The sequence below is a fragment of the Palaemon carinicauda genome, chromosome 10 (genome assembly GCF_036898095.1).
Source record: "Palaemon carinicauda isolate YSFRI2023 chromosome 10, ASM3689809v2, whole genome shotgun sequence".
NCBI lineage: Eukaryota > Metazoa > Arthropoda > Malacostraca > Decapoda > Palaemonidae > Palaemon > Palaemon carinicauda.
This window is the reverse complement of record NC_090734.1, coordinates 20,065,980-20,090,845: the sequence shown is the minus strand read 5'-3', so window position 1 is coordinate 20,090,845 and position 24,866 is coordinate 20,065,980. Positions and strand designations below refer to the sequence as shown.

At 35.1% G+C, this 24,866-nt stretch overlaps 1 protein-coding gene across 1 annotated transcript in view; it reads left to right on the top strand.

Annotated features, from left to right (window-relative positions):
* Positions 1 to 497: 497 nt before the first annotated feature.
* Positions 498 to 24,866, top strand: part of LOC137647877 (uncharacterized) — a 32,981-nt gene continuing 8,612 nt past the window's right edge. The window contains exon 1 of the mRNA XM_068380831.1: positions 498 to 967. Coding sequence (XP_068236932.1) covers positions 498 to 967 — 470 coding nt within the window. The remainder of the gene's footprint in view (positions 968 to 24,866) is intronic.

Below are 24,866 nucleotides of genomic sequence, written 5' to 3'. Positions count from 1 at the left end.
AAACTCACGTAGTAGCGGTGGTACAGGAGTTAAGGGAGGAGATGTGTCCTACCCCCCCAGGCGAGATTTGGGAAATCCTGAAAAGAGAAGTAGGATTCCAATTCTTGTTGAGAGTAGTCAGACTAATTTTAAAGTTTGCAAAAATACAACGGAATCCGTTCAGTATAGTTGTTCTGGTAGAGCAGAAACATTATTTTGCCTTCAGTTTATGCTTACTTGGAGGGCGGAGTCAGACCCCCTCGTGAAGTTGTCAATTTAGTAAGACAGTTGAATTAAGTAATGAAAGATAGACTCATTTGTACTAGCGGACGAGTGTCCAAGTTAGAAGAAATTAATCACTTAATTCTCTTGCCAGCCAAAGGGCGTTTAGTTAGGGTTTATTTAAAATATTTACACCGTTTGCATTTACATTGTGGTGTGAATACACTAATGGGTATCTTTCGACAGAAATGTTGGGTGGCGGGTCTACGTTCTATTGCCAAGCGGGTGGTAAAAGAATGTATGGAGTGTTGGCGCGCCTTCCAGTCTTCGTCGAAACAGCCACCCCCCTACTGAAGGAAAGAACGACCCTCGAGCGACCGTTTACAGCAGTTGGAGTGGACCACACAGCAGCCATACAAACTGAAACTCAGCCAGGGTACATCCTGATTGTAACGTACATGGCCAGTAGGGCCGTGCATCTCGACTTCTGTCCCTCCTTGGAGGCGGAAGAATTCGTCTTGGCCTTAAGGCGATTCTGTGCAACGCATGGCGCCCCCCAATACATCACCTCTGATAATCACCAGACGTTCAAAACTGCTAGCCACCTCCTGCAGGGACTCTACGAAGAAGATGAGGTTCGGCAGTTCCTGAGGAGAACGGGAATACAATGGAGGTTTCAGACGCCCAGAGCTCCTTGGAAGGGTGGATTCTTCGAGCGGCTGATAGGGGTGACGAAGCGAACCCTCCGAATAGCCCTCGGCCAAAAGTATCTACCGAACACCCACGTATTGACACTGGTGAAAGAAGCAGAAGCCGTAGTGAATAATCGCCCGCTTATGTACAGCGGCGACGGATGCGAAGATGAAGTCCTCACCCCTTCCCATTTATTAAGAGGACACCCAGTCCTCCTCATGGCACCGCTCTTACCGGACGAGCACCTCAACACGACCTTCATCTCCCGGAGGCAACGTGATCGTTATTTGATACTAACAGACTCTTTAAAGGCATTCAGAGAGAGGTGGAGAAAGGAATATTTGAGTGCCCTGAGAGCCCGACACGACTGTCAGTCCGGGGAACCCTCCAAGCTGCACCCTGGAGACGTCGTGTTGGTAAGACAGGAACATCAAAGAAGAGCTACGTGGCCCCTTGGACGTGTTGTAGAAATGTATCCGGACAACGACGGCGTCGTACGTTCGGCCAAAGTGTTGTTTGAGGGTGTCGAGTCACAGCGAGCTGTTAGCCATCTGGTTCCCCTGGAAATTACCCCCTCTGTGGAGGATGATGGAGACGGAGACGACGACGATGGAAAAGAGGGTGTGTACAGTTCGACAGACGGAATGCCAGGGATCGTGGAGACGTCTGGGGACAACCAGGAAATGGCTCCGGCTGCGACATCCCAACAACTGGCCACAGAGACCTTCGACAGTGACACTAATGACGAGAACAATACGTTCAGTGCGAACAATGAAGGTTCAAAGGAATCGAAGCAGACGAGAGTTGAAAAACGTTCTGCACGCCCATTGAGAAGGGCGGTTGCGAAGCAACGAGAAATGATGGATCGTCTGCTAAAGGGTGACAGTCTATGAAATGTAGCTGCAAAACAGTAAGTGAGAGAGGGAGTGTCTCCCTGGTAGGTAGGGAGGGTGAAGTGAGAACGTTTGTAAGTGGCATTAATCCACGGAGATTGGAAGTGCGTAGGTGTGGGGAACGGGGACGGGATAGTCTCTCGTACTTACGAAAGGAGCGTTGTACAGAGCCAGGCCCCTCCCTCTTGTTCCCCTAAGGTGGTAGCCCACATGTGGCATTGTGAATAGTAATTTAATTAATGTAAGAGGGCAGGTTGCCTTCTGATGTAAAATGCATGATTATATTCTGTGTATGAATACTTTTTCTCTGTTGTATACATATATGCCGAAAGTGAATATTTTAGGCCTATTGCCTAATTGCTTTTCCAATTTTTCATAATTATATTCTCTATGTGAATGCATTTTTTTCTTTCTGTTCGTATATATGTATATGATAACTGATTTCTAGGCCCATTGCATAAATTGCCTTTACATTTACATGATTGCATTTACTATCTGGGTACAAATTGTCCCGGGGTAACATTGTTGTTTATGAACATTGTGTCTGGTGTTAGAGTCGTTGCGGAGCGCTACGCAACGAGCCGAACAGAGTTAAGGAGTGGTTATTTCCCCCCCCCCCCCCCCAGTCCAGTCTTGCCTGATTTACTGACGTTTTGACGCACCTTATTTCGGGTGTGGAGGATGTCGGGAATTTTCGAACTGGCCATTCGAAAGTCCCGCCATTTGACATCAGAACGTTTCGTCAAATAAGGGAAGGCTGGGGGATCTCGCGGGCGAAAGACTGGGGTTTGATACACGACTGTATTGGGACCTAAATCTTAACCACCTGGTGGGGAAGGAGCGAGTGTTATGGAAATTGACTGTTTATGATATATCAATGATGAATCTAACGTAAAATTGAGGCAACATGACAAAAATGTCTTATGTATGTGTTTAGTGTCAATGACTTTCCAAGTCATTGGATATGGACAAATTCTGGCCCTCAGCCGAAGCCTTAAGCCTTCCCTTGTATTTAAAGAAAAGCCTTAACTGTTTTACGATCTTGTAGCAAATGAAAAGGCATTGTCAAACCCCTTGCAAATAAATAAACTAAGAATTCCCTCCACTTTGCTAAGGAAACTTTAGTTAACTCGGGAAAACGAAGTTTTCTTCGAAGCTGGCGACCCTCACTCGGCCTCTTTGCTTCATCGTCCCCCCTAAAGATAAGTCATTTATTAGTTAGTCTCTTCTCTCTACCTCGTGTACCAGGTTGGTTGTAGTATAAGTTTGTGTGCAAGACATGTAGTTTTTATATCGCAGTTTAATGTCGAGATCCTTGTGATTGGGGATCTGAATCCTGAGTTAAATAAGAGTAGGGATATTTGGTGTGTGATTCGTTGAGTATTGAATTCGAATTGTCACTATTTTCAGTTTGTTAATGAGTCCGGTGTGGACTTTGTGCTTGAAGAGCACGTGTTACATTACCAAGAGTCAGCCTTGTTTTTCATTAAGTCGTGTGAATGCCCAAGAATGTTGTTTGGCTTGTATCAGAGTTTATTTTTATAATATAATTGTAAATTTTGTCGCCGTATTTTAATTAACTCCTGGAAGGTTTTGGGAATCTCGCCTCTTCAAGGCCTTGCGATCCGCCCAGTACATCGGGCAGATTTAATAAACTGGTGAAAATCACAACAACAATAATAATAATAATAATAATAATAATAATAATAATAATAATAATAATTCGGTAGTAGACCCTCTGTTATGAAGGTTTTATTAAAAATAATTGCTGCTTTAGTGGCGTATTTCATGCAATTGTAGTCAAGTACTCCATTTTTTTTATCACTATTGCATAACACCAGTAAGTTCTAAGATTTTTAATATAGAAAATTACTAAAGTTATAGAACTTACTCTATGCGTCTTGCTCCCCCTACTGTTGGTATGCAATTAATAATAATGTTAATAACGGTGATAATTACGATGATTTTAATAATGGATAAATACATATATTACTGAATAAATTAAATGAATCCGCAGCAAAATGTTCATGTAATAATCCCTGATGTTTTTTTTTTTTTTTTTATTCTGAGGTCCATTGCTGTTGCTTTTCGTTCCATGAAATTCCATGCCCAGTGGACGAGATGATGAAAGGCCTAAAGAAAGGAAATTCAGAGAAAGGCGCAAACAGGATAATGCTGGTAAATCAATATGAATTCTTCACATAAAGACATTTCCATTTTATGCATTGGAATTGTTCAGGCAAATAAGATTTGAGATTTCTTGATTCACTCAGGTATTTCTGACTTGCTTATATTTACTTTCTTCAGATATTTGTGTCAATATGTAAATATTCATTTTTTGTGTATGCCAAGAAAAGACGTTTTTCTATTCCAGAAATACAGTACTCATTTTGAATGTGCGTATATCTTTAATTTGTGTATTCCTGTTATGAGTTTTTGAGAGGTTTCCCTTATTCTGCATTTCTTACTTTAGTTTGAAAATAATCTTTTTTCAGCAATGCTAATCAGGTGGTTTATCCATTAATATTATCATCAGCTGAGCTAAAACCCAGGCTGGAAAAGCAGCACGCTATAAACCCAAGGGCTTCAATGAGGAAAATAGCCAGTTGAGGAAAGAATATAAGGAAACTAATAGAAGTGTGTGCCTCAAGCAAGAGAGCTCTATTCAAAGTCAAGGGAAGACCGTGGAACAAAGAATATGGCACTACCAACGACTAAAGAAAAGTAATTTGATTTGGCGGTGTCTTTCTACTCTGAGAAGTATACCTGAGCCGCTGAGAAAACTCAATCAGCACCTAAGATTATATGACTCCACTTTAATCGAATCTTCCATTTTGACTGGTTAATAAGATACTAAGGCAACGCCCTAAAACCAATTGGATTATACAGAAACTTGGAGAAAACTTAAAAGCTTGTTTCATACACATTATATTTTTAGAGTATTATTTGATCCATACTATTCAAGGTAATTTCTTTTTCCCTAACTGACTGGATTTCGTATTGTTGTTTTCAAGAAAGAAGATCTCCGGATCATCCTTCTCCTTGTGAGGCGGCTTTCTTTTTGATACCCCAGGATCATCCAGCAAAATCTTCGTTCACTAATAGGATTGTTGACTGACGTAAATTGAACGGCGCTTTATAAAAGCATGAGGAGAAATGTATGAAACTCAGGGTATACGACAGTTGATAAGGAGGCAAGTTTGGTCGAAGAATAGACTGATAGTAGAAAAAATGCAAGGTTCTGAAGAATTTTGTTGATAAATGGATAACGATGATGATAGAAATAGTAATTAGAATATTATTGATATCATTATTGAATCGAATTAAAGGCCTTTTTCCCAATTAGTCAACATTCCAAAAACTTTCCAAGCATATAGGTTTTCTATTTCTACTTTTGATTTCTGAAATAGAGTGAATCATTTTCCTATTTGCACGAGGCTTCTCATAAATATAAGAATTCTATTAGATATGTTTATAACTAAAATATATCTATATACAACACATACGCAAGTGCCACTATAATTTTGAATATTGTAGTAGCATGTTCCATTGTATAAATGGAAAAATATAGGCTCATACAAAAAGAATTATTTCTAAATGAAGAGGAATAAAGAATTTCTAGTCTGGTTCTCTTGACGCTGTTACTATTTTTAGAATGATATATTGTTAATTTATTCTCATCATTTATCTATTTCCTTATTTCCTTTCCTCACTGGGCTATTTTTCCCTGTTGGAGCCATTGGACTTATAGCATCCTGCTTTTCCAACTAGGGTTGTAACTTGGCTAATAATAATAATAATAATAATAATAATAATAATAATAATAATAATAATAATAATTAATTGAAATAAGCAGACTAACTTTTATCATATTTACTGGGAGAAATTAATAATTACAAATGTATTATTCAGGATTTTAACATCTCGTATTCCCAGGTATCGAAACATCAGCCTCATTTTAACATTTGTACACACACACTCACGCACACACACACATGTATATATATATATATATATATATATATATATATATATATATATATATATATATATATATATATATATATATATATATATATATATATATATATACATATATATATATATATATATATATATATATATATATATATATACAATCGTATATGTGTAAATGTATATATGAATACCATAAACACGCATATATCGATGTATGTATGCACAGTATGTGTATAGGTATACACACTTTTATAGGTATATACCTGTATATTATATGCTTATATATATATATATATATATATATATATATATATATATATATATATATATTATCATCATCATCATCTACCGTTACCTCAGAACAAAGGCCTCAGTGTCCTTCCATTTGTGTTTAGGATTTTTCTGCGCTATTCCGAGCCCGAAAAAATACTTAGTTCGTCGATCCATCGTCTTTTCTTCCTTCCCCTACTTCTATTACAATCTCTAGGGACACATTTTTTTTATTCTTGTTTTCCATTTATCATCTATCAATCTCATTATATGACGCGGCCAGGTTCATTTCCTTTTCTTACACGTTGTTAGAGTATCCTCTACTTCAGTTTGCTCTCGTATCCATGTTGCTCTTTTCTGTCTCTTAATGATATTCCCACCATTATGCTTTCTGTAGCTCTTTGTGTTTTAGATAGCATATGTTTTAAGGTCGAGGAAGGCTCCACTTTTTTGATGCATAAGGAAATGTTGATAGGACTATCTCATTAAATACGTTTCTTTTTATAGAAATTTGGCATTTTACTTTTCATAGTCTCATTTTGTTTACCAAAAGCTATGTTTAACCTTCTTTTAATATATATATATATATATATATATATATATATATATATATATATATATATATATATATATATATATATTTATATATACATATATATATGTATATATATATATATATATATATATATATATATATATATATATATATATATATATATATTTATATATACATATATATAAATGTATATATATATATATATATATATATATATATATTTATATATACATATATATAAATGTATATATATATATATATATATATATATATATATATATATATATATATATATATATATATATATATATATTTATATAGCTGCTTAGATCTCCACACGTACAAACTCACTCACAAACAAAATACATCCAATTTGAAAATATAACTGCCTGTAATCAAAATAAAATTTAGTCCTACATTCAGATGAAAATAAATAATAATACTAGACATTGCAAATTATATCAAATTCCCTATTGCAAGTTCTTGCTTTTCACGAGATTTTATGGAATACTTTTTGACTTTTTCTTCAGAGAAAAGCTGTTAAATAAAATATCAAAATACTTAGGAAGCACATATCTATCAATTATCCCAAATACAGTATTTTGATTTTAACGATATTTGGAAATGGAAGGAAGACGAATTCTTAAATCCAGCGACGAGGGTCAATCAATCAATCAATCAATCACTCAATCAATCAATCAATCAAGAGAGAGAGAGAGAGAGAGAGAGAGAGAGAGAGAGAGAGAGAGAGAGAGAGAGAGAGAGAGAGCGTATCCATAATTAGAAGCAGAAACTTACATGAGTTTGTAAAGGAAAGGAAATTAGTCTATTATTGAAAGAGTTATTTTGTCATTTGACCTTATTCTAAAGATATGAAAGTCATATCATATCTATGATTCTAGAACAGAAGAAGAGACGAGATTCGATAGATATTGTCGATTTTAATTCAAATGTTACGAAACACGTTGACGTAAGTCTACTGGAATATCGAGTCTATAGCAAGATGAGAGAAATATCTCGAAAAAAGACATGATACAATCTTTGCTCGGTTTCAAAAATTGTTCAACGCAGGAAGAGTCAAAAATTGTTTTACGAAGGTTTAGTAAGACAATTGTTTGACAAAAGATGAGAAGAAAAGGGTTGCAAAGGATTTTCTTAAGGTTACTAAATGGAGAAAAAAATTCAATGGAAAATTATTTTGACGTTAAAACAAAGAGAAACACTTCAAAAAGGAATTAAATATGCAATTGATTTTACTTTTTTTTTTTTAACGTGTACTTTGAAATTCGAAAGAAGAGATAAGGAAAAAAGTTTCCTTTCCAGGCCGGGTTTCGAACTCATCCTGATCAAAAGTTAAGAGGTTTAAGCTTAAGAAAATAATTATCGAAAAGGATTGATAAATTAAGGGCGGGAATGGTCAGGGGCATGGGTTGGGGGTTATTGGGAGGGGGAAGGATCATTGGGCGGGGGATAATACATTACATTTCCGGGCCCTGAGGCAAACGAAATCAAGAGCTGAAAAGTGAAGAGAGGCTGTGAGTGTTTGCGAGGGAGATCACAAGGACGGCAGCATCCCTTGATGAGAGAAGGCTTCACATAATGCTCTTCAACGTTAATTATTTTACGCTCTCCATGATTTTGTTTAGTTTATTTGTTATTTACGTCAGGTGTATTTTTAAATACACAAATATGCAGACACCCACATGCACAAATGCCATCATGTGCTAGAGAAAATTTTACAAACCTATCAAATGCACCGATATCAATATACTTATAATGACCATAAATGAAACAAAATGTCTCTGGGATTCCATTATGACTTGCATTCTATTGCACCGTATTATTTCTTGTAAGCTATATATATATACATATATATATATATATATATATATATATATATATATATATATATAGATATATATATATATATATATATATATATATATATATATATATATATATATGTATACATATATATATATATATATATATATATATATATAGATATATAGACATATGTATGTATATATATACATATACACAATATATATATATATATATATATATATATATATATATATATATATATATATATATTTGTATATTTATATATATATATATATATATATATATATATATATATATATATTTATATATAGAATATTGTTAGAGTACCCAAGAAGGGTGATTTGAGAGGCTGTTGAAATTGGGGAGGGTTCCCATTGTGACCACTAGCTAAGAAAGTTTTTTTTTTCCAAACTAATATTGAATACAATAGAACTTGTAACAGATAGAATACTTTGAAAAGAGCAAACAGGTTTCAGAAAAGGTAGAGGAAAATGAATATTTTTTTCATACATATCCACACACACCCACAAACATTCCACATATAAATTGGGTTCGAGATCCGATCAAGCTCATCAGTTTCTGTTAGTATTTACAACCTCACCATCCTTGTGAACTTCGGAGAGGAGGGAATAGGTTTCGGGGGAGCCTATAGGTCTATATGCTGGGCAGCCATTGCCTGGCCCTTCTTGATCCTAGATTGGGTGAAGACGGGGCTTGATGAGTATATAGGGCATTTTCCTCGGAATGCATTGTCGCTGGCCCTTGTCTGCCATTTATGAATAACCTTTAAATCTCCATTGAGGGTTTATTTAAACAAAATGACTTACTAAATACACAAACATACACACGTTCACACACATACATACATACACACAAACATACATACATACATGCCATTATGTTGGCGACAATAAATTACACAGTTAGCTAGAATATCAATATACTTACACATATTCATGAATACAAAGTCACAAAACAATTGACTCTGGGAGTATCAAAAGAGTGAAAAATTGTTATACATATCCCCAAGCACATACAGACAACGGTGAACAGACATGCATAAGCATACCGGGAAAAAATCATGTCTGCAACGGCAATGTTTGGTCCTCGCTTTCAAGAACGTTCGAGTGAAATTTTTTTTGTTTGGCCGCTCTTGAAAGGCATAGGGAAGGGACAATGGCATTACCCTAACAGCAGGACAGTGCCCTAGAGACTGACCATATATTACATGATCAGCGTCTAAGCCCCCTCTCCACCCAACCTAAGACTAGGGATGGCCATGTAATGGCTGCTGATTACTCAGCAGGTAGACCAATAGGCTCCCGCAAAACCTCTCATCCTCAGCTCACACGTATGATAAGGCTACAGCGACCAAAGGAACTAATGAGTTTGAACAAAACTCGAACCTCACTCAGGCGATCACCAGGCAGAGATGTTACCAATGAGGCTACAACAACCCTAAAACCAACTTGACATTCAATCAAAAGGAAAATGACATTTTCCCACCAATCACAAGACAGAAACACACGACTATGGGGTCCTGCGCTCTTTCATCTATGCAACCTTTCTCTTTTCCCAATAAGGGAGACCTTTTCACTTCATCAAGCCTGCAGTCCTGTTTGTCCCCTTCTATTGAGGAGAATCTCCTTTCCAATCTCTAATCCACTCCTCGTCTGTTGGGAAGTTCATCCAGATTTTATCAGGCAGGAGGGTTCGTTCCAGCTTCAGGGTATCTGCTCCAGTTTCTCAATTTTATATTCTGTTTTCTGTATATTGTGATGCTTGTCGAACAAGTAACCAAGTGCATGTTTAAAGTTAGGACATGATGAAAACAGAATGACGAATTAGGGAGAAAGGTTTTGATCAGGTAGATCATTGGGGTGATATGCAGGCCTATGAAATATAACAAGGCACAAATAGAATAATGGCTCATCAAAAAGGCGTAATACCAAGAGACAATATGTTAAAATATCAACTTTTGGAAATGGTCGAGGAATGCTCCCTGAATATTGATACCGCTTACATGATTGCTAAAATTGCAGTTGAAAATAGTCACAAAGTAATTCGTCTTCCTTCATACTTTTGCCAATATAATCCAATGCAATATATTTGGTCACAAATGAATAATAATAATAATAATAATAATAATAATAAAAATAATAATAATAATAATAATAATAATAATAATAATAATAATAATAATAATAATGATAATGATAATAATAATACTGAATTGTCTAAAAACTGAGTAACCTCTAATAAACAATAAATGTATAGTATTAAGTAGAGGAAAAACAAAAGTTTTTCCTGTTCGACATGATTATTAGTAGACATTTTGGGTTAATTTGGTTCTGAATGAATAGATGTAAAAAAAAAAATCAATAAAATTCATTGAGTAAATTGAACTGGCATTCTCATGCCAAAAGACCTGTTGTAAATGCCAAAAGATGAACCTTTTTCAATTTGTCACCCGTAAAGGGAGGAGGTAAAATAGGCTTAATAGTTGATGCTTCAACAATTTGAGATCATAAGGTTATAGGAATATTTTCTTTTTAAATCTCTAAGTTGGGAATAAGGATTTCCTATGTTAAATAATAGTAAAGGATAAACAGAATATCTGGTTTTATTTTTCATTTCTTTAAATATCAAGGAGACTGTGCGAGGTGGGTGATAAGTACTAAGAGAGTGGCGAGGTGAAGACAAGTGAGATTTATTCAACAAGACAACAAGCTTATATACAAACAGTTCAGGGCAACATTATCACAAAAATTCAAACAATGTGAAACAGTCGATGGCAAGATTAAACAGGTTTTTCTATTATCAGTGTAGGGGAGAGCAAGAGATAAAAATGCAATAGCATTAAGCTGGAATCACAATAGGCTTTTTTTCAACAGCAGCGAGCCAGTGCTGCCGAAAATGGGAAACCGGGATCAGTTTCCTCGAAATATTGGCTTCCCGACTAGATGGGAAACACCAAGCACAAACTGTAAGCATGACTTGCTCTTGCTTGGCAATCTTGGGTCGTACAAGCCTCAAAAGATAATAAAAATCTGTTTTGTTCATCCCGTGGTAGTTGTGGAATCCTTCAATTCACGTAGTATTCCGAAAACACATACTACTGCAACTGTCAGGAAATTTCTAGGCGTTATGATGATGTCAGTTGATCGGCTTCGTTTACACAATTTCCTATTTGCTCCTCGAACCTCGAGATCGTTGTGTGACGCAACAACATTTTCGCTCGCTAGCATTTTCTGGAGGTTGGTGAAAAACACGTGCTGTAGAAGATAAGCCTTTTCATGGTCTCAAAATAAAGATAACGAAATTCGGGTTAAATATCTTCATGTAACCAAATAAGGAACAGATGATACGAAATATAAATAATACTTGAAAGATGAGATTTCTGTTTGTCATAATTCTTATTTCGTTTAATATTTTACCTGTGTTCTTCCAGATATAAAGATATTATAGATAAAATATTATGAATGAGAATTACCATTTTTCTTAATATTGATTAATTCAAGTCAGAATACTATGATGATTATCCACTGGTGATATTCATAACATGAATCTTTATATTGTTCTTATGTGTGAAAAATAACTACATAATTAAAAAAAAAAATATATATCAATTGTTATAACTACAAATTATTTATGTACTGTATATCAAAGAATCTATCATTCCTAGAAATTTGTTTACTTATGCAATGGAAAACTAGATTTTTTGCAGCTTTCTGCAATGAAAAATCTAATATTTACATGCTGTGTACAGCAACACATCTACTGAAGATTTTACTCATTTAATGGAACGCTCAATCTTTTTAGCTGCTTTGTACATTGTAAAATCCAATATTCACTTGTTATGCATAGTGACACATTTTTTTGAACGTTTTGATATAAAAATAAAGACTATTTGAACTCATGAAATGAAGTTTTTGAAGAACAAAAACGAATTTCAAACGTCCAATGCCACAGACCCTGAAGAGCATTGGATGGATAAATTGTCCGCTTGATGTCATGAACACCCGAAATTGGGGCTCATTTTCTATCAGCATCAATCATCCTTTGACATGTGCAGTACAAATTTCTATTTCCCAGGTGCTGAATGAATATCCATTTGGTCGGTGGTGGATCTTGCAATTTCATCTCAAAAAATAAGAGTAAGAATCCTGAGTTGCTTCTAGGAACTTCATCTCAAAATATAAAAAGAAGAATATGGAGAAAAACTAGAAATTTTACACCTCCTAGACGACTGTATTGTGGGGGAATAAAACTCATAATGCAAAATAAAAAGTATTATATCAACCAAAAAAAAGGTTCTTTACTGTTAACAATATAATGAATTTTGATTCAATATCTGCAATAGCCATTTTATCTGCGGGGGGTTTCCCTCTTATTATATAGAGCCTTTTCCCTGACGTTAATGAAAAACACGATAGGTCTTACTTGATAAATAAGGTTTCTCAATACACAGTCGAGTAGCACATGACCTATTTCGTAAAAAAAATCTTTAAACTATTTACTGATATGAGGAGAAAATTATTCTCTCTCTCTCTCTCTCTCTCTCTCTCTCTCTCTCTCTCTCTCTCTCTCTCTCTCTCTCTCTCTCTCTCTCTCTCTCTCTCTCATTAATAAGGATACAGAAGAATTCAGATGAATGAAATTGATGGTTCAGTTACTGTTATGTAAGTGTCCTGTTCCACAGTAGGCTGAACTTCCCTGTTGGTATCATGAGCGAGCAACCAATTTTAATGATAATTAGGGCACCCAACCAGATGAGATGTATTGATTCATCTCAGCCCTCGATAGTGATATATATATATATATATATATATATATATATATATATATATATATATATATATATATATATATATATATATATATATATATATATATATTGTGGCGTGGTCTCTGAGTGGGTTTAGGAGTGAAACACGTCGACCTGTTCATATTTATTCCTGGTCGATGGTCACTGGAAAATTAACATACATAAGAAATTCATAGTGGCAATTCTTCAATTAATAAAAAAAAACATATCTAAAGAAAATGATCATTTATACTCAAATCAACAATGTTTAATTGGAAAAACTCTATTGCTATAATTCCAGTAATTGTAATTCCTTTGTATTCTATTTCCTTCATATTACACACATTTAAGGAACATTTCCAATAAAGACCTCTGGTATGATAACTTGATTACAAAACTTCATAACACTAGGCTGGTGAATCCCTTGGTTCTGCTATATATCGAATCTTTAAGAAATATGCACTAAGCAACAATAGGCATCAAATGTCATGAGAGAATTCCACTAAATAGTTATTCGATCTTTAACAAGTTTTATCTAGCATAACCCCTTACGACCTCATTAAATTGTAAAGACCTCTTGATGATATCCTTTGCTTACCGAACCGTTTGCTTTCCCACTTTAAGGACCGTCCGTCTCTCTCCCCTAGTGGACCGCTGGCAAGTTCCTACCGGGGGAACGCCGGCGTTAAAACAAGCACACAACCCCTCACAATATTGTCAATCGTGTCTATATTTCATCATATTAACAGCTCTATTGAGCTTTTAAGACCATAAATCTCAGTATACTGTGATGCTTACCTCATAATTCCATCTATAGGGCATCAATGTAGATTTTCCCAAACACGTCCACTCACTACGACTACTCTTGTTTGAAAGACCCACCTCTCTCTCCCATGCACTTGACTTGACAGGGCGGCGGGAAAACGAACCGATCGTTCTTTTTTTGTTCATCACAAAGAGAAAAAACATATAAAGCATCCCACATAATTTTTGTCCCTGAAGGAAACTTTCTCATTTGTAATTTTCTTATGATTTGACAAAGCATACGGTTCTATTAGGTGACCCAAAATTTAATTTAAAAATTTCGAATTTACCATGAAAATGCCTGTTTTTCATGACTGCACCAGAGACAGTTATTCACAGTCGTGCAAGGAAAAGTGAAATTTCCCTGCGTGAAATTTCCCGGCGTTTATATATATATATATATATATATATATATATATATATATATATATATATATATATATATATATATATATATATATATATATATATATATATATATATATATATATATTTTTTTTTTTTTTTTACTACAAATATGTATACATGTACGTATATATATGCAAACTGTGTACTCAATGCTAATTTTGTACAGCTTTTAATTAATGAAGTATGGATGTGTAAACTCTCTGGAAATGATGATAGTCCTTGATATAGCAGATATGTGTTAAGCATTGTACACTATAAACTCTCCTCGACATTAGACGTTGTTTATGCAGATGAGAGGCGATTGAAAGAGGGAGGTTTGGAAGTATCTACTTCCAAATTGTCACTTCTAACGATGGAGAAGGATATAGATTGGAATAGAATTGGTGATGTATGAATGCTGACTTTTTTCATTATTATCATAAGTTTGTTGTCCTCTACGTTTATTTCATAACTTCCACTTGCCACTCATATGCATGTGGAATGAATACCTATGACTGCTTTAATGAATAGCGAATGGCGGTTCTCCATAAGCAACATCGTTAAAAGTATTTGGTTTCAGTTCGATTTTCATCAGAAGAGATGATCACCAGTACGTTAGCCGGGCAAGCAAAATTCTCATTGTGGCACCCAGCCACAGCAGTGGCCTCCCCAGTAAACAGCTTAAACTGACGGTCCTGGGCTGGGATCGAACTGCTGCCATGTAAATGATAGACGAACACGTTATGACTGTACTTTGTGCGTCCATTTCATGTTTAGATAGTCAACAAGGAATAGCTGACGGACGCAGACTTTAACTAAAAGGGAAATGTTGTATAACTTTGAAACCCTTTGGCTACGGTTCTTTTAGGAGAAGGACACTCCAAAATCTACCCATTGTTCTTTAGTCTTGGTTAGTGCCATTGCCTGGGTATCTTGGTCTTTCACGGTCTTGGATTAGAGTTCTCTTACTTGTGGGAAAACTCAGGTACAGTATTCTATCCGTTTCCTCGTTTCTTTTCTTCACTTGGTTATTTTCCTGTTGGATCCCATGGGCTCGTAGTATCATGCTTTTCCATATAGGGTTTTGCCTCAGCAAATAATAATAATAATAATAATAATAATAATAATAATAATAATAATAAGGGCTATTTTATACCGAATTCTACCTTGGGAATATAGATAGACTGGAATTCATTCATGGTAATACCTTCTGGCTGGGCAGAGATTCGAACTGGTGCCACCCAGCTGAAATCATACCTGCGAGGACTCTATTGATCTCTCTCTTGATAGATCAGTTGGTTGATACATGCATATATATATATATATATATATATATATATATATATATATATATATATATATATATATATATATATATATATATATATATATATATATATATTATCTATCTATATATATGTAATAATTATAAATTACATAATAAAATCCATGACCCAAGGGATCAATGGGGAAGTTAGGAGGATTGAGAGAACGCCAAGTCAGTCATAAACAGGATGTGTAAGTCAAGACCAAGCTAAACCTTTGCAATGTAACATTTTTATATGAAGAGTAAATTCAATACAAGCATCCCGTGAGAAACAGTTGAGTGTCTCACCGGAACAAGATGGCTTCGTGTACTAATGTTGTGTTTACATATTTGTACTCCTGTGATGGAGCTGGTAATAAACTGTTTTAAAAGTTAACATTCATAGACTTATTCAGAAGAAGTAACCTACAAGTCTAAACTATACATATCACATTGAAGAGACATGAGAAGGAACTCTAATGTGTGTTTATAACAGTACCACACCAACAATTGGTGGCAGCGGATCAACTTTAAGAACCAGCAATTTAAACTGTAATACTTAGCAGTTACAACAGTAATGTATCTACAATTTCAATAAAGTATCTACGTCTACCGAAGAAATGAACGCATCGAACATCAACTATAAATATTATACAAACTGAGGAACTGGATCTTCAATCAACATCTTAAGAAGACGAAGGAATGGCATTCAACTTTATCGACGTTTATTAAACATTCAAGAATCATATCCAGGAAAAAACACATTCAACAATAGTCGGGATATCAAACCGAAAACATTCACCCAAACAGCTAATCTCTCGCAAACCAGAGAGAGAGAGAGAGAGGAAATGACGTCATCGCCCTTCGCCTGTATATACTGAATGCTAAGCACATTTCTTTATTTATTCAGTTTTAGGCAGTGAAGTGTTGTTATCACGAGTCGATTGTCCATTATTGCTGGGGTGAGTTGTTTGCAAATCTTAATTTTTTCCTTCATTAAAGGAAACTGTATTTAACTTTGAATTCTTGTCTAGAATTTTTTTTTCTCTCTGTGCTAATTCCGTTTTCTTTCAGAAGTTCTCGGGAAATATCTTTATATTAGTATCATTGTTTTGGGGGATTGTGTTATAATCTGCAACATATCTTTATTATATAGTGCTTATGCGTTTACGCAGTGGACGTCTGTATTCATATAGAGATATTGATAGGATTGCAAGGAATCGTAGAGATAAAAAAAAAGTAAAGTAAACATGACACCTCCTGTAAATCCCGTACCAAGTAACCCCATCCCCGGACCGAGTAACCCCATCCCCGCTCCCGTAGTTACCCTAGTAAGTGCTCGTTCAGCTATCCTTCCTTTTCAAGGTTGGGTCAATGGGTTCTTACCTCAGAATGTCGAGTCTTGGATTTCTTCCGTTGACGCTTACTTAAATGCTAAACATATCATAGACCCATTTGTACAATTGCAAGAAGCTAAAAGTTTTAGACTTTTCTAAAGGGGATGCAAGTACGTATCTGATGGGAGTTTCCTTTCAAGAGGCAGTTACATGGGATGATTTCAAAGTTAGGCTACGTGTGATCTATGGCGGTGAGGAAGCCTTAGATGTAGTTTTAACTTTAAGAAATGCACTTAATCAAGCCACTATGACTCGGCTTAATGTTATAGAGAGAGCAGCTCTCATTGCCGATAGGCTAAACGAGTATCAAAATATTTTAGGTAATTCCACTTGGGTTACTAGAGATAACATTGCCGTGAAAGATTTTTTATGATTAATGTATTTAATCTGCATGACACTTTTGTTGCCAGAAGCTTTAGTGCGGTGTTTTGATAAAAAGTTAACGCCCGAAAGTACAGAATTGGATGTATATAAACAGATAAAGAAACACATGTCTAAGTGTACTGATCTAAATCCCTTGTTTACACAAGTTTTTGCAAAAAATGAAACTAAGCCACAACATGTAAACGTAGTTAATAATAGTCAGGTTGCCGGAATGACGTGTTATAATTGCAAACGTCAAGGTCACTTGATCGCAAACTGCAGAACGCGATTCTGTTCGATACATAATAGTTCAACTCATTCACATAGTCGATGCTACTCGCGTAATCAACAACATAATCCTAAAAAACACAGTCAATTCCCTATGGAAATAAAAAAAAAATCCTCAGTTCAATAAGAAGAAAAATCTAAACGTCAATGCAGTTGAAAATCAAAAACAAACAAATAGTGCTTCAAATAACTCTGATCCTGGGTTGTCTAGCCAGAACTCGCAAGGTTAGACTAATTTTCAGAATGTGCAGAGCAAAACAAATACCACATAATTTACTCCAATGGGGAAGAGAGTGATGTTGGGACATTCGTATCAAGATCAGTCGTATTAAATAATACTTTTAAGATTTTATCAGATCATTGAGAGGCAATAGATTTTCCTATGAAACACACAGCCGAATCAAATAAATCAGTGCAGGCTCCCGTAGATTTGCAACAAATTCACACAATAATAAGCCAAAATGAGTTACGACCAACATTATATGCTGTAAATTTAGAACACCAATCCTTTACATTATTTTTTGACTCTGGTAGTCCACGTAATATCATGGATTTGAGGACACATCATTTGTTGTTTTCGAACTTCTCTATAGAGAAGTCCGGAGTAAGGCTCTCGGGTATAGGAAATAATGAATTAAATGTAATAGGCGTAACTCATGTTCAGTACAAGGTCGGTAAGCGCACATTTGCCGATACCTTTGTTGTTGTACAAAACATTGATATGTATCCAGCTGTAATTATAGGATACCCATCTATGGGCAATCAAAACATTATCTTAGCCCCTGCCAAACACGGCGTGTATATCAAAGGAAAATTCTATAAGTCTTCTAATACCTTAAAATCAGTTTTGGATAAAACGGAGACGACAAATAAAACAGTGACGTACGTTGAAGAACCAATCACTTGTCTCATTAATAAAGAAATATTATACGCGACCCAACAGAATTCTCGTTCACCCGTAACATCATCTTGCGCGCAATCTATCGAGCCGAACGTAACTTCGAATATAAAAGTGCGAGTAAAGAAAACTTTGCCGGGATCTGAAATATTAATCCTTTCCGACACTTTGAAAACTAACGGATTGTCCGTCACATAAGCTATTTATACAGTCGGCTCACAACAACAATGTAATATTGAAGTCTGTAATCATTTAAATACCACTTTATTAATTCACAAAAATCAACATATCTTGGATGTAGAAGTTTATAAACATCGTATTCTTACCGTCGCTGAAATCAATCACGCTCAATCAGTTGCGGATGAATCCCTTTTGCAATCTATCAAAAATAAAATCAATAAAGACATTCAAGAAGAGAAAATTCAGCAGAAATTTTTTGGACTTTCAACTGAATATCATGAAGTTTTTTCCACTATGGATGGATCCTTAGGAAAAACAGATGTTATCGAACATCAAATATGGTTAAAGGACAAGCAGAAAATTTTCTATGTACCCTCGTACAAACTCCCTATGAAATTCCAGAATGAAATAAATGATGAAGTAGGTAAAATGCTAAAAGAATGAGTCATTAGGAAATCGAACAGCCCTTATAATTTTCCATTAATAGTTGTACCGAAAAAAGATCGAACATGGCGTATCTGCGTAGATTTCCGTACTCTAAATCAGGAAACGATCCCTGATCAATTCCCAGTGCCATGTACTGATGATATTTTATCTTTGTTAGGTCAGAATAAATATTTTACCAGTTTGGACTTACTTAAAGGTTTTCACCAGATATCATTAGAAGAAAATAGTATCCCATACACTGCCTTCAGCACGGCCAGGGGACATTATGAATTTTTGCGTATGCCTTTTGGTTTACCTTGTGCTCCCATAACATTTACTAGAATGATTACCATAGTGTTTGGAGACTTGATATGGGATATATTGCATGCCTATATGGACGACCTTGTAATCTTTTCTAATACCTTAGAAGAACATTTACTTAAACTAGAACTAGTACTACAGAGACTAAGACAGCATAACTTAAGGGTAAAGATTAGTAAGTGTGAATTCTTCGAGACAGAATTAGTCTATTTAGGTTTTACGGTGTCTAGCCAAGTTCTTAAAGTAGTCCACGATAAGGTGTCGGCTATCCGTAACTTTATGATACCTACTAATGTCAAGGGAATACAGCAATTTCTGGGGTGTAGTGGATATTACAGGCGTTTTATATGCAATTATTTCATGATAGCCGCTCCCATAACTGATCTTACGAAGAAGGGCGTAGATTTCATATGGTCTGAGCAGCATCAACAGGTGTTTAATACCTTGAAAGATGAACTGTGTAGTTCTCCTATCTTAAAATTTCCTGACTTCGGTAAGGAATTCTTCATTGCAACAGATGCCTCAGACTTAGGAGTAGGTGGGGTATTGCTTCAGCAATATGACAAACAGTTTTTCCGATAGCTTTTTATTCTCAAAAATGAGAACTTCCGAAAGTAAGTATGCAGTAATAGACAATGAAGGGCTAGCTATTGTTAATTCACTAGTGCATTTTAAGTTCATAATATTCGGTTATCCCGTTAAGGTTCTTACTGATCATAAACCACTAACCGACTTCTTTAACCCTGGATAGGTACAGTGGGTCGTTCGCGACCCCGAGCGTCAAAAAAAACAGGTTTTTCTCACGTGACTCACCCCCGTGACTGAATTTGTGGGTGATCGACCTGCAGGAGGTGTCTCCCCTACACGCTCTAGTAGTGTCCAGATGTGCATTGCTGTAGCTGTACTCCTTCCCCGATTTCTGAGACGCGTCGGGGTCGAGCGCGACCGAGTTTACCCTTCTAAGGTAGTTTGCATAATTATCAAAGTTATTACGTATTATGAAATTGTCGTAGAATGGTGCAACTTGTATAGGTTATCAGTTGTGGAAAGTCTTGGTGGATTGTTTGGCTACCATGTGCATGATTTTTTTTTTAGTTAAAATGTCGTTCATCACCACGAGGACCATTTTACCGCGAGTGCCCCTTTTTCATTTTTTTTCATTTTTTTTGCCAAGTCATTTTTCCGTAAGATATTGCCAAATAGTGTCGTAAAACTTTTGCTTGTTTAGTGTTGGAAAGTGTGTCTAGATGATCTGGCTACCCATGCATGACTTTGTTTTTGTCAGATACGACGTAGTTATTGGTATATTGGGTATTTAACTGCGGTTACCAATTTCTGTTTTTTTTCAATATTTGTAAAAATTACTACGTAGTAAGGAATTGGCGTATATTATTCATTTTTTTTTCATGTTTATGTGTTAGAAAGTGTGCCTTGATGGTTGGGCTAACACGTGCATGTCTTTTTTTTTATCTGAGATGCCGTATATTAGAATGTCGGGCATTTTACCGCGAGTACCCCTTTTTCATTTTTTTTCATTTTTTTGCCAAGTCATTTTTCCGTAAGATATTGCGAAATAGTGTCGTAAAACTTTTGCTTTTTTAGTGTTGGAAAGTGTTTCTAGATGATCTGGCTACCCATGCGTGATTTTGTTTTTGTCAGATACGACGTAGTTATTGGTATATAGGGTATTTAACTGCGATTGCCAATTTCTGTTTTTTTTCAATATTTGTAAAAATTTACTACGTAGTAAGGAATTGCCGTATATTATTGATTTTTTTTTCATGTTTATGTGTTAGAAAGTGTGCCTTGATGGTTGGACTAACACGTGCATGTCTTTTTTTTTATCTGAGATGCCGTATATTAGAATGTTGGGCATTTTTCCGCGAGTGCCCCTTTTTATTTGTTTTGCATTTTTTTGCTTAGTCATGTTACCGTAAGGAATTGGCAAGTAGTGTCGCAAAACTTATAATTTTATAGTGTTGAAAAGTGTTTCTAGATGATCTGGCTACCCATGCCTATTTTTTTTTAGCCAGATATGGCGTATATATAAGTATGTGTTCGATTTTCCTGTGATTGCCATTTTTTCGTTTTTTCCCATTTCTTTCAAAATTACTACGTACTAAGGAACTATCACAGAGTAATGATTCATTTATATGTTTATTTGTCGGAAAATGTGCCTTGATGGTTTGCCTAGCACGTGGCTGAAATTTTTTTTTTCTGAAATGCCGTATATTAGAATGGCCATTTTTCCACGAGTGCCCCTTTTTATTTGTTTTGCATTTTTTTGCTTAGTCATGTTACCGTAAGGAATTGGCAAGTAGTGTCGCAAAACTTATAATTTTATAGTGTTGGAAAGTGTTTCTAAATGATCTGGCTACCCATGCCTATCTTTTTTTTTTTTAGCCAGATATGGCGTATATATAGGTATGTGTTCGATTTTCCTGTGATTGCCATTTTTTCGTTTTTTCCCATTTCTTTCAAAATTACTACGTACTAAGGAACTATCACAGAGTAATGATTCATTTAGATGTTTATTTGTCGGAAAATGTGCCTTGATGGTTTCCCTAGCACGTGGCTGAATTTTTTTTTTCTGAAATGCCGTATATTAGAATGTTAGCCATTTTTCCGCGAGTGCCCCTTTTTATTTGTTTTGCATTTTTTCGCTTAGTCATGTTACCGTAAGGAATTGGCAAGTAGTGTCGCAAAACCTTTATTCTTATAGTGTTGGAAAGTGTTTCTAGATGATCTGGCTACCCATGCCTATCTTTTTTTTAGCCAGATATGGCGTATATATAGGTATGTGTTCGATTTTCCGGTGATTGCCATTTTTTCGTTTTTTCCCAATTCTTTCAAAATTACTACGTACTAAGGAACTATCACAGAGTAATGATTCCTCTAGATGTTTATTTGTCGGAAAATTTTGTTTACTTTTTTTTTTATTGAATATCATCAAATTTTTTTAGCTAAAATATTATATTGTTTTACATTTTTTTTTCGATTTTATTTCCCTTCAAAAAATTTTTTTTGGGTCAGAATTTTAATTTTATAGTCGTAAAATAATCGACAATTATCCAGCAACCCACCATACAATTTTTATGCATATCCAATAATAATTAGATTAGTAAATAACACCTTGAAATTGACATTCCCTTCCTACATTTCAAGTGGCAGATTAGGGAGTATGAGTCAGTGTGGTTGGCGGCCATTTTGTGGACATATCCGAAGCGTAAGCTGCCCTATCTATATATATTCTTGTTCTCTATAGAATATGTGATGTTTTGGTATATTTTTACCTGCATAAATATCATATTATATATTAAATATATGTTTTTTTTTACGAAATTTCTAAGTACTCAAAAAATTACCTTTAGATATGGCCCCTGATATAAATGTAATTTACAAAATAATGAAGATTTTTTTACTTATTTCTATTTTAGGATAACATATGTTTATTCCCTAAAAAAATTAGCCACTTCCTATTTCATTTGGGTACCCAAAAAAATTCATGAAATTTGGACAAATTTTTTTGGCCAAAAAAAGTTACCCTTTTTTTCTCATTTCAGATCTTCACCTCCATGGGTCTGACTTCATCCAAAATACATCAAGATGTGTCCTAAACATTCAAGAATCAATTCCTAAAAGGATTTGTGTATATATGTATAAACTTTTTTTTTATGAATTTTGATGTCAGGTCTTTTTTTTCTACTTAATTTTTTAAAATATTTATAATAAATAGTTTTTCTGCAGATGAGTAGTATTTATCTTTACAGTTGTTTTAAGCATTCATTGAAGTTTTTTTTGGCAAAAGAAAAAAGGAGGTTACTGCAAAAACTGATTTTTCAAGAATTTTTTTTGGAGTCGGGGTCGTACGCGTCCGAGTATACCCTTAAAGGGGTGTCCGAGGAGCGTACCTATCCAGGGTTAAAGGCTTTAGTCACAGCCCCAAACGAACTCGGTGGCATATGATCATCAAAGACTTTGGTGCGAGAATTGGGTATTTACTAGGGAAAGCAAATATCATTGCTGATGCATTATCACGCAACCCCGTGTCATCTTGTATGGAGCCATTAGCTGAATTAATAGATATATCAACATCCATGCTTATTGTTAAAACTGTATCTGAACAGGAAGATCTGGGCTGGAGCGCTGAATTATTATAAACTGAGCAAGGAAAGATCAGAAATTAGAGAAAATCATAAATGCTTTGGAAGGAAATGGTAAGGAAAAGGAATACATAAAGTATAGTCAGCAGAATTATATAATCAAGGACAATATTCTGTGTAGATCCATGACAAGGAAAACCCGCAATACACCACATGTAACTAACGACCAGGTAGTGGTACCAATCTCACTTATATCCACTGTCCTAAATTGGTTGCATGCAAATCCATTGCATGGACACCCAGGGTTCTCCGTAATGTCACAGAAAGCCAAATCATTGTTTTTTTGGCATACGATGCTTACAGATATAAAAAAACACATAGCTAATTGTCGCACTTGTCAGGAAAACAAAGGGCACACGAAAACACCTGTCAGCCTAGGGGCTTATCCTGTGCCTAATCAACCCTTTGAAAGAATGCATTTAGATTTATTAACAGGATTTTACGAGACAGAAAGAGGAAATAAGCACCTCTTAGTAATTGTAGATGCTTTCACTCGATATACAGAACTGATAGCTCTTAAAACTAAAACTGCGATTGAATTTTCTAGGAAGCTTTACGAGTGTTACATTTGTAAACATGGAATTCCACATATGATAATATCAGACTCGGGTGGAGAATTTAATAATAATTTCCTTAACTCATTGTGTGAATTCCTTAGCATAAAGAAAATCAGTACCATGATCTATCACTCAGAGTCGAATGGGCTAGTGGAAGGAGCAAATAGGAAGGTTTTAAACATATGAAGATTAATACTAGGGGGATCAGACCCCAACTGGGATATTGCAATACCTGCGGTACTAAATACTCTGAATCACTCATATCATGTATCAATTAAAATGTCACCGCACGAGGCATTGTATGGTACCCCAGTTAAAACGCCTTTCCATGTATTAACGCCTACAACTAATTTATCAAAACCTTTAAAGGAATGTAGAAATGCAAGCAAAAGTCGTTTTTGTATCCTTCGAAAGAATTTAGAAGAATCACAAATCATAATGAAAAGGAATCATGATAAAACAGCGAATCCAACTAAAACATATACCGTGGGTGATAATGTATACATACAGGTAAATGTACGTAAAGGACT